The sequence below is a fragment of the Myxine glutinosa genome, chromosome 7 (assembly GCF_964187855.1).
Source record: "Myxine glutinosa chromosome 7, kmMyxGlut1.1, whole genome shotgun sequence".
In the NCBI taxonomy this organism is placed as follows: Eukaryota; Metazoa; Chordata; class Myxini; order Myxiniformes; family Myxinidae; genus Myxine; species Myxine glutinosa.
The window spans coordinates 60577112-60589319 of NC_136267.1; the positions used below are offsets into that span (position 1 = coordinate 60577112).

At 39.9% G+C, this 12208-nt stretch overlaps 1 protein-coding gene across 21 annotated transcripts in view; it reads right to left on the reverse strand.

Moving 5' to 3' along the window:
• LOC137414453 (growth factor receptor-bound protein 10-like) overlaps positions 1-12208 on the reverse strand; it is a 248558-nt gene that overhangs the window by 153033 nt on the left and 83317 nt on the right. For 16 of the 21 annotated variants that reach the window (XM_078781798.1, XM_078781804.1, XM_078781794.1 and 13 more), the window contains 2 exons: positions 1392-1605; positions 249-375 (listed from right to left, as the gene is read on the reverse strand). The exons of 2 other annotated variants lie outside the window; for them this stretch is intronic. In XM_078781798.1, the coding sequence (XP_078637924.1) occupies positions 249-375; positions 1392-1605 (341 nt within the window). Of the gene's footprint in view, positions 1-248; positions 376-1391; positions 1606-4464; positions 4549-4696; positions 4716-9278; positions 9348-12208 lie in introns of those variants that run through there. 3 more of the 21 variants (XM_078781793.1, XM_078781810.1, XM_078781806.1) reach the window with 2 other exon arrangements.

The following is a 12208-nucleotide window of genomic DNA, read 5'->3' on the forward strand; positions in this document are numbered from 1 at the left end:
GACCTGTAGGCGATTGGCATACACACAGAGAAACAGACAAACAGAACAAGTTTCAGTTGGATATGTTAAAGGGTATGGGGGGGAAAGTCTAGAAAACCACAAGTGGGACGGACAGACAGATAGATGGTGAGCAAACCTATAGTTCCCTCTGGTGAGACCACTAGGGGACTAATAACAGACCAAACAAACCAATATGTAAATCTTCAATTTTGCAAGTTAGAAACATCGAAACATGGTCAGACACTAACCTGCACAGGGCTATGCAGGCAAGGCCTGGGCAGGCCTCGATCCAGTAATGGAGATGTACACGAACTTGTCATCACTGAGGGTCTTGCTGGGAGAGAAGAACTCTGTCGCTCATCCTCCAGCAGTCGCCTGAATGACCAGATAAAGAAACAAGATGGGAGTCAATATTCAATTCGTCTTTTCAGCAATAAACGGCAATGAAGGATCGACCAGGGTTGGAACACGCATATACATTACGAGATAGGGGTTTACATTTTCTCTATTACTCATTTCGTTTTTTACATTAATGCAAGGGTGGTAAATGTGAATTTGGAAATTGGAATGGGGAAAAAACACGACTTCAAATTTTAAATTCTACTTCAATTTTTCAAAAAAAAAAAATCAAAAAAAACTTCAAAAACTTCTTCAAAATTCAAAAACACAGACTTCCACAAATTTATTTGAAAATAAACCCCTAAGCTTACCTATAATCAACCAGTCTTCAACACTAAATATCCTTAACTCCAACCACTATCTGGATCCCAGAGGATAATTCTAAGTTTGTACACTTGTCTCTTGGTTGTCTCGTCTGGGTTTGTTTCTCATCCCGATTATGAACTGTCTCAATGGTGCTTCGCGCACAGACGAAGTTGCATCATCATTGAGTGCACCTTCCCTCAAATCGGACGTTGAGCCAGGTGTTCTGCCTGCCAGCTTTGATTTCTGGTGCACGTTAACGACCACCCACAGTTGTTTGATGAAAAGTACCCATCGTCGCCAGTACCCAGATCAGATTCTAAATTCCTGTCCTAATGTGCAAGGCTAGTGGCCCAGTTGAGCCTCAGTAATGCCGCAACGAGCGGGCCAAATTCGTTATCGAAAACCAGTCCAATATGTTACATATCATAACAAATTATACATTAACCATTAGATATCTTTTTCATTCTTCACCTGCTTTATTATACAATTTTAAAGGTGGTTAAGAAAAGCACTAATATTTTAAACTCCTCACATAAAGTTCATCTCCAACAAATCTGGTAACACTAAATAGTAATCTGGTACAGTAATCTGCTAACACTAAATAGGTAAAACGAAATAGCACAACATTGGCAGGTTCAGAAAAATAAGGTTGGAAATGATACATTGCTTTCAGGAATATAACACACCTAACACTTTTGATATGCATAGGTTGAGAGGGGAATGGAAATCGTTGGTTTAGTGTGTTGTCAGGAGTGATGGGGTGAGGCGAAGACGATGGAGAAGAAACGTGCGGAGAAGCAGAACGAGGTGATCCAGATAGGCCGGACTCAACCAAGCCTCGGACTCCATCAAATGCGGCGCTCATTCCGTTCACAAGTGCCTCCAGGTCCACATCGTCATCTGCATCGGGAAACATTCAATCAGAAAACTGGGCAAAAAGCTTCAAGATAGACTAGACGGATTTATGGAAAAGGCCATGTATAAGCTTCTAGGTGCATTTTTGGGTAAAAGTTAGGAACCTCACTTTTTAACATAATTACGGTATGCTGAATTCGATTAACCCGGCTCCCAAGCCGAATTTTGAGGGGTTTTTTTGAGTTTGAATAAACTGCTGAAGAACTTGGGCATTGGTGAACTCACAGAGGAGACAATCAAATCTGGAGAAGCGTTCGTCTGCAGAATATATAATGTGCACAGAACAACCTCTGCTGATTCAGCACGACATATGTTGTTCTCAAAGACTGGTAAAGCTGAAGCAATGTCACCGACAAGTGATGCTCTTCATTTCCATTTGATGCGAGTACACTATCAAGCCATGGTATGGAGAAATGCTCATTGTGCCATACCTGACCTTTCTGCACCTGTGGAAATGGGATGGAAACGTGGTGATTCAGGACTAGAGCCTATTCTGATGTCACCGAGTCCAATCCCAGAAAGTTGCCTCGAGATGATTTGTCGTGCATGCCAGAAGCAATGCAAGACTCGACGCTGCAAATGTCGCTATTCAGAGTTGAGGTGCACATCAATGTGTGCCTGTCAGCAACAGAGTGATGATCAGACCCCTTGTATGAATTTGATGTAGTTTGTTTGTGCTTCATGGCCATGTATACTTTATTTTAGAATAAATGGTTGTATGAAACATTGTCTTATTAAAACCATTTCCCATTTTATCGTGTCCAATTTTAATATCAGTTTGAATGTCACTTTCAATATGTCGCCAACCATAATATAGACGAGACGGATTTATGAAAAAAGGCCATGTATAAGCTTCTAGGTGCATTTTGGGGTAAAAGTTGTAAAGTTAAAGTAAAAGAGCTGCATGTATATGCATGATATATAAATGCTTGTTCAAAGAAATTGTCCAAAAATGGCAATTTGGTGGCCATTTTGTTTATGCTAATTAGAAGGTCAAAAACTCAAAATTCGGCTTGGTAACCAGGTTAATCAAATTCAGCATACCCTAATTATGTTAAAAAGTGAGGTTCCCAACTTTTACCCAAAAATACACCTAACATTCACATTTATCAGAAATCCATCTCGTCTAAGAAAAGGAAAGAGCGTGACAGTTTTTTTAAGCCAGTCAAAATGCATCATAGGTTGTTGCCGTTTTCTGTAATTTGAGGGGAGATCGTTATTGTGTACAAAATCTAGACTCGTGGAAGAGCGAGGTGACAGTGTTGGAGCAGTGGGGGTGACAGAACAAGCAAGTGAATCAACAACGACGAGAGAGAGGAGGGAAGGAAAAAAAGTAGCCTACAAGAAGAAGGTCGCATTAGGTGGGGTTAATGGGATAGAAAAGATTCCAATGTGGGATGGGGTATAACATGAGATGGTGGTGCCCCGCTAACTTGAAACCCTGGAGGGAAAGGTAGTTAGGGTTAGGTTCCATAAATTAGACAAAAGTAGTAGGAAATTTGAAATGCATGGAAAGCCTGGATTTTGGAGGATTAACTGGAAAGGGGTGACGAGAAGAATGCATGCATCCCAGAGTACCTGGGGAGGGGGTTAGAGGACAGACAGCAGAGGGAGTAAAACATGGAATGGCCAAAAACCTGTGTGCAACATGACAACAGCAGTCCTTGTGCTATAGCCTCATCATGGGAGATGCCAATCATCTTGACAGCTTTACAGTGTACAGAATCACAGAGACAGATGTGGTGCAGTGACCTCAGGCCATAGGGAAAAGTGGATGAGCTCATAAGGAGATCTTTCTCAGGATTGCAAGTACAGTTTGATGGGGGATTTCTCTGGTTAAATTAATCTTTCCATTGATTGGCCAATCTGATTTGGTTTCATTGATGACATCACAGTTGCCTATTGAGATTTTGTAATTGAGGCAAACGGCTTTCCTTCTATAACACGAAAGGAAGTTTCTCGAGAAGCTCAACATTTTAAGCCAAATCTTTTTTTCTTGCTAATGAAGCCTGAACACAGTTAACGCATTCCAGACTGATGCCAAACATCCTGACTTGCACACTTTCCCTTAAGGTTCGGTAAATGAAGAGATATCTCGCTTTCTTATCTCCAGTCACTAAAATGTCCAGGTCACGTGCACAGAGTTACCAGGGAAATGTCCATCTTCTTCCCATTTCAAAATCCTTCAATGATATACCCTACCCCCATGTTCATTTGATAAGTCAAAGCACATCTTGCAGACAAAAAGAAGAGTTCTGCGGAAAGGTGTGTAACACTAGGTCTGACACAGATAAAACATTATTATTTTATTATGTGGGTTTCACAAGATAGCGATGAAAGGTTTGACTGTTTGTCTCATTAGTTACACATGAAGGTTTGTCTTGGCTTCAGAATAAAACAATTTCAAATTTACTAATATTTTTATCTTTGGTTTCATCATAAAGAAATAAAGTTTATAAACAACTATTTATTTAATAATAAAGACATTGAACAAAATGAGAAGATAACTCAACAAATACAGTATAAACAGCCCCTCATGTGTATTTTATGTATAGCTCAACCGACAAAAGGGTCAAATGACACTCACAAACTACACTCTCCGCAATAAAAAACTGAACATGTAGAATATATAATGTCACTGTTGAAGGGCCATTCCAGTATTCATTCCAAGGGACGTTTTGGGCTGTCAATAAAGCACTCCGACTTTCCCTAACTTCGGGAAATTGCGGGTAACAAAACGAACTCGAGGAAAGATAAGCAAAAGGAAATAAAAAATAAATGTGTTTAAGGCGAGAAGCGAAAATATCGACAGGGAACCACCCAAAAAAACGGCGAAACCCTTACCGGTATCACTACATGTAATCTCTGTCCCTCTTTCTCTGTTTCTCTCTCCCTCTCCCTCTTTCTCTCTTTCTCTCCCTCTCTCGTCTCAACATATAAAGAAAGGGAGCATGGTGAAAAGTTTACAAGCAGAAACAAGGACACAAGGGAGCGAAATGGTGGATGGGAAAACAACCAATGAGACAGAGTACTCAACACGAAGCAAGGAGCCGCCATGACAGTATACCCAATGTACCAATAGACAGCAGGTGGCGCTAGAGAGGGAGGGGAGAGAGAGAGAGAGAGACTTTTGTTTTTTTATGATAAAAGTATCAAAAAACACAAAAATATTTTTCCTCACAAACCATCACACATAAAAACACACACAAACAATTTTGCACCAAGTAATTTTACAACAAGAAAGAATTTGTTTTCCAAATCATTGTCATATATATATATGTATATGTATATATATATATACGTATATATATATATATATATATATATATATATATATATATACTGTATATATATATATATATATATATATATATATATATATATATATATATATATATATATAGTCACGTGAAAAAGTAAGTACACCCCATGTAAAGTTTTGACTTTTTCAACATATTTCAACATACAGCTATTTGATCTTCATTTCAACAATATTGATAGATAAAGGTGGTATAATATAACAAATATCATGAAACATTTACATTTTGTAGTCCATTGTATAATTTAAATAAACATAAATGCAAATTTTGGATGTGGAAAAAGTAAGTACACCCTTGGCTCTAATAGGTGGTATTGCCCCCTTTGGTAGAAACAACCTCAAGTAGGCGTTTCTTATAACTGTCTACCAGTCTCTGACATCGACTGGGAGAAATTTTTGCCCACTCCTCCATGCAGAATTCTTTCAGCTGTGTGATGTTTGAGGGGTTTCTTGCATGCACAGCTCGTTTCAAATCCCCCCACAACATATCCATGGGATTTAGATCTGGGCTTTGACTTGGCCATTCCAGAACCCTCCATTTCTTTCTTTTCAGCCATTCCTTGGTGGATTTACTGGTATGTTTAGGGTCATTGTCATGTTGCAAGGTCCACCTTCGGTTGAGCTTCAACTTACCGACAGATGGCCTCACATTATCCTCAAGCACCCTCTGGTACAATGAAGAATTCATAGTAGATTATATGATGGTGAGCTGCCCAGGCCCTGATGCAGCAAAGCTGCCCCAAACAATAATATTTCCACCACCATGCTTTGCAGTTGGTATCAGGTTCTTGTGGTCAAATGCTGTCTTTGGTTTTCGCCAAACATTTGTTCTGGTACTGTGGCCACTGGCCAAATAGCTCTACCTTTGACTCATCTGTCCAGAGTACATTGTTCCAGAAGTGCTGGTCTTTGTCCAGGTGTTCATTGGCAAACTTTCGTCTTGCCCTGATGTTCTTTCTGGACAGCAAAGGTTTCCTCCTGGCACACCTCCCATGTAGATCAAATTTGTGCAGCCTCTTTCTAATGGTAGACTCGTGCACTTTGACATCAACAGTGGCAAGAGCTACCTGTAGGTCCCGTGATGACATTCTGGGGTTCTTAGAGACTTCTTTCATTATCTTGCGGTCTACTCTCGGGCTGAACTTGCTGGGGCGGCCTGCCCTGAACAAGTTGGCAGTTGTTTGGAATCTTCTCCACTTGTAGATGATCTCCCGGACAGTCGAATGATTGATTTCAAATTGTTTGGAGATCTTTTTAAATCCCTTCCCAGACTCATAGGCATCTATAACCTTCTTTCTGAAGGCATCAGAGAGCTCTTTTGATCTAGGCATGGTGACGCCGCACACTTCAACAACAAAGAGCAAACCAAACTAAATGTCTGAGGTTTAAATAAGACAGGTTCCTCCAAGATCCTCTCCAACGATGTTCTAATGATTTGCACCTGAGCTGGTACACCTGATTCGAATTTTAGGTATTTGAAGTAGTGATAAATGTAGAGGTGTACTTACTTTTTCCACATGCGAAATTTGCATTTGTGTTTATTTAAATTATACAATGGACTACAAAATGTAAATGTTTCATGATATTTGTTATATTATATCACCTTTATCTATCAATATTGTTGAAATGAAGATCAAATAGCTGTATGTTGAAATATGTTGAAAAATGTTGAAAAAGTCAAAACTTTACATGGGGTGTTCTTACTTTTTCACGTGACTGTGTGTGTATATGTATATATATATATGTGTGTGTGTGTGTGTGTGTGTGTGTGTGTGTGTGTGTGTGTGTGTGTGTGTGTGTGTGTGTGTGTGTGTGTGTGTGTGTGTGTGTGTGTGTGTGTACATATGCATGCAGCAATTATAAATAATCACAAAAAAACTCAAAATCTCATCTGTACACCAATGGTCGTTTTCACTTCCATTACTCAAATGGTAAGCTTGTTCCGACTCTTACATGGGCCGACACCATTCCTTTAAAACAAAAGAGTACATTTTTATCACTACCCCCCAATTTTACCTTCCTAGTTTTATAAATTGCAAGTTTAGCAATCCCTAACAGGCAATTCAAGAAGGGACCACTGACTTGCTCCTAGTGCCAAAGTGCCTTTCAATCCCATACACAAAAACTGCCAAAGAAAAAACAAAGTTCAATTTATAGAACTTCTGCAGGAAACGAAAAAGGGGCGACAATCTCCTACATTCGACAAAAGCATGGGCCACGTTTTCAACTGTTACACAAAAATGACAAACATTTGGCACATAGGGATCAAACTTGTGCAGTAGTGTCTGTGTGACCAGAACCTGATGCACTCGTCTCCAGTTTAAGTCTCCCGTCCGTCCAAGTGTTGGAGACCTATACATTTCCCTCCACACATGAAATAAGAAAGATCCAGCTGGTAAGAGCTCCTCCCACCGGTTTTTCAGAAGTTTTGTGAAGCCAGGTATAACCACCTCTTGGCATATCTTATAAATTGATTCTTTCCCCATCACATGAAATACGCCAATTTCATCTGAACTTGAGAACACACCCTGTTGTTTTTCTGAGGTAATTTGAAGCTCTGGGAAATAAAGGCGATCATCCACCACTTCCTCCACACCAGTCCACGGGATATTTAACTTCCGAAAAATTTGTATGACTAATCTCAACACTTTATCTACTTTTCTAGATGATCTGATCCCAACTTTTGAGGTCAGAGAGCTAGTGGATAACCATCCGCTTAAGGAAGGTTTCATCAGGTCTCGCACTCTGCTTATTCCATTCCTGGTGAAGCAATGCATAAAAGACCTGGAGGTTGAAAATTCAAGGAATAGAGGATTTTCAAACAGTGCCTCATGTACAATTATTTTTTTTGCATCATATGATACCTCTAACCCTTGCACAAGCTTGCCAAGCCTTCAAAAATCTCTGATGAAATCTGGGGAGCTGAGTCAAATCAACGTGTTGCAGGTCCATTAGGAAGAGTTCTCGGTCATATTTCAGACCATCTGCTTCCCGCAGCCAGGCATTTGTGAGAGGCCGCCAAGGAACACACTCACTGTACAATAACACTATCGTCATTAAACGAAATGCCATTATCTGACTTGGGACATACATCAAGCTTTGGCCACCTGCATTTCGAGGCTTACATACCATATTAGGCCCAAGCCAATGGTGGCCTCCCCAGAAAAACTGAGTCAGCACCCTCTGAATGCCTGTGACTAGGTATCTAGGAGGCTGGAGTGGAATAACCTTCTGCCAAATAAATGGATCCACAGGGTTATTTATTATGTCACCCTTGTCTTAAGTGATAGAAGGTGGTGCAACCTCTTCCAATTTACCAGTTTCCGTTTAATTTTGTCCATGAAACCCTCCCAATTTTTTTGTTCATATGCTTCAACCATATGCTTCGCATTCATATGCTTCGCTCTTTCACAAGCCTCGATCTTGTATATAAAAAAAAAAAAAAAAAAAAAAAAACTCCGAAGAATAATCCTAAATATTTAAATCCCTCTTTATTCCACTGCACCCCTCCTGGTAGAACAGGCAGCGCTGAGGAAGGAGGCTTGGGTCCCACCCACAAAGCTACACTTTTGTTCCAATTCACTTTTGCAGTGGAAGTGAGCTCAAACTGGGACAGACAACGAGAGACTTCACAAACATCATTATAATTGGAAACCGCAACACAAATGTCCTCCGCATAAGCTGAAATCACCATTTTGGAGTTTTCTGACAAAGGAGACTCCTGCCACTGAAGTTCGGAGCAGAGCTAGTAAAGGTTCAACCGAAAGATTGTACAGCATACCTGATAACGGGCAGCCCTGTCGGATGCCTCACTGAAAGGGTAAAGGGTGACCTAGACTATTATTTATCTTCAACGAGCAGGATGCATTTTTATATAATAACTGAACATAAGAAATAAATAGAAAAAATCCCCCAAAACCTACTTTCCTTAGTACAGCAAACAGAAAAGAATGGTCAACGCTGTCAAAAGCTTTTTCTTGATCTAAAAGTATCAAACCAAAACCGTGGGGTGTAGTGCGACGAAGACTGATTAAGTCTCTTACCAAAAAAATGTTATAAATAGAACGTTCTGAAATACAATATGACTGATCAATACCAATTAAAAAGGGCATGACTTCCTTTAGACGCACCGCAAATGCCTTTGACAGGATTTTATAATCCGTGTTCAGGAGTGGCATGGGCCTCCAGGTTGTGACCTCTTGCAAGTTCCCCTTCTTAGGAAGGAGACACAAAACCACCCTCCTGCAGCTCAGTGGCAGTTCACCTTGTTCAAGGCTATCATGAAAGATCTCAAGTGGAGTAGGGCCTAGAATGTCCCAGAAAGCTTTATAGAATTCACCTGGAAGTCCATCTAGTGCAGGGTCTTTTCCATCTTTGATTTCTTGAAGAGCATTAGCAGGTTCTTCAAAAGAAAACTCTCTTGTATCTTGTACACTGTCCGAGTTTTAGAAGTTGCTTATTTCATGACATGGGCACACCTGTGGGGGGGGGAGAGAGACAGAGAGACAGAGAGACAGAGAGACAAAGAGACAGAGAGACAGAGAGACAGAGACAGAGAGAGAGAGAGAGAGAGAGAGAGAAAAATTTGTCAGGATTGAAAGAAGAGAAATTTGTCAGGATTGAAAGACATTCCAAGTGTTTGATCAGCTTATGCTTTTTCAAGGTCTGAAGAGAAGGAAGAGGCTGCAGCCTGCCTGTTTGAAGGATGAGGGATGTCATGGCAGAAGATTGAGTCATCAGCAAGGAGATAAAGGATTTTCCAGAGAGTCAGAGAGATCATTGATGAAGATCAGGAATAGGTTTGGGCCCAGAACACTGCCTTGGGGCACTCCCACCTACACAGGGAGAGGAGATGAAAGGAGTCTGGAGAGAGCCACACGTTGGGTACAAGACTAGAGGAAGTCAGTAATTCATGTGTGGAGATTGCTTTGTATGCCATAGGCAGAGAGTTTGGAGGTTCAAGTAAGGCGGGATGCCAAACTGTATCAAAAGCATGAAATATGTCTAGAGAGACGGCCCTGATCTCCTGTCTGACATTGATGGTCTCCATCCATTGTTGGTTGAGTCGAAGCACCATGTCCAAGATGGGGTGACCAGGTCTGAAACCAAATTGGTGATCAGAGATGAGGTTGTTGGAGAAAAGGAAGGATTTCATATCAACTGCAATGATGGGTTCCATGACCTTGCTGATAATTATTAAAAATAAGCCGATAGGTCAGTGGATATGTGGATTGGTTTTAGCACCTTTTTATATAATGCAGTGATGTTGGCTGATTTCCAAGCAGATGGAAGATAACCTAAGACAAATTATAGAGTTAAAAGGGCAGAGAGGTGGTATGCAAGAGCAGCAGAGCAGGTTTTTAGGACATGTGAGCTGATGACGTCTGGTCCAGTTCCAGAGTCGGAGTCGAGGGTTGAAATAACCTTCACCACCTTCTCATATGATAACTATGAAGAAGGGTATGATAATTGAAGACGAGATGGGATGAATCTGTGCATGAGAGAGAGCAGGTTTCTGTGGAAGAATTCCAAGGCTAAATTAATATCAGGGGCATTACATATGGGAGACCAGTCCCAAAGAGAGAGATGGCTGCTTGCAGTACTTGCCAATCTGCCTTAGTGAACTGCCAGACTCGCCAGCGTTGAGGCAGCTCTCCGAGAATAGCCAGAGAGAGATTGACTCTCAAAAGTATATGATCAGATGAACCAATTGGAGCAGAGGAAGAGCAGGAGACCATAGGGTCTTGACAAAAATTATTCATGCTGTAGGATCTTGACAAAATTCATACTCCAGTTGTACATTTGAAGCCTACCTTGTCATTTATTTCCAAAACATATTTTTTAAGCATAAAAAATGTAGTAGATTTATCACACATTGGAAAGATAGTTTAAACAGGAGATATATCACCAAAATAAACAGCAACTAGAACGCCACTCAGTAGAGCGCATACTCCCGCCGTGGATTTAGTTGGAATAATATGTTTTGTTTAACATCCCCTCTCCCCAAAACAATAAATGAAAAACAAAGTAAGCCCTAACTGTCAGAGAATATATTTTGATATATCTCGGAATTAGGAGAAAAACATCATTTAAGAATAAGAATAAATGCTTTAATGCAGTAAAACAGAAAAAATCTTTCCCAAAAAGATTGTGTCAAACGATGCCTGCAAGTCTGTACATGTGATAAACTAGAACGCCACTCAGTAGAGCGCACACTCCCGCCGTGGGTCAAGTTGGAATAGTACGATTTCACAAAAGTTTGAGGGAGTAGTTCAGTGACAACACAAGACAAGACAACACAAGACAGACACTGCACAGATATACATTTAGAATATATAGAAGATAATGTTTAAAAAAACAAGGCAATTTCATTCACTTACATTTTCGGATTCAGCGTTCAATTCCATAGAGGTGAGTGTATTTTGAGGCATGTGTGACTTCGAATAAAATTGTAAGCCAGGAAAAACGTTCGTTTCATTCCTTAGGGATACAACATGTAAAACTGGCCCAAACGTCAAAACAAAACTCGCTCATTTTAAGTCGTACAAGCTAATGCGACCACTCATTCTTCTGGGAAGAATCCCGTGCACATGCTTGTCACACTTATAAGTCACCTAAGTCTTTATAAGTTCATCAAATACTGACACCACGATTGACATTCGCTGAGGTTAATGTTGATCTCTTCTGAGGTAAAAAAAAAAAAACAACAAAAAAAAAAAAACAGTTTTTTAAAGCATCATACGTATCAAACAATACATTTTATGAAACGGGGAAACCTATTACACACTTTGGTGGTTTTAAAATGACAGAATATGTCTATTAGAAAAAGAAAAAAAATTAACATTGAAGACGACGCTGCTAAAAGAAATACACCGCTCTAACGCATAACCACGAGTTTAAACTACATTTATAACAAATATGAAAACTATTTTCATGTCACAATGTTAAATATAGAATATATCGAAGATAATGTTAAAAACTAGAGGTTCCAGGGAACCTGAACTCAACTGGTCTATATCAATATGGTTAGAATATGCATAATAGAACCACAAACTATATTGTTTATATGTGCTAAAGAGGTACAGTGACGTTGAAGGTATGTCATGTTTAAACAGGTTAAGATATATTGAACAGTTTTTGAGTTCTGCTCCAGAAACGAAATGCATAACAAAATGCACTATGTCCAACATGTTTCCATGGAAACCAGAAAAATGAAAATTTTCAAATATCTTTAAGTGGCAAAAGGCACAAGTTTCATCAAATTTGATC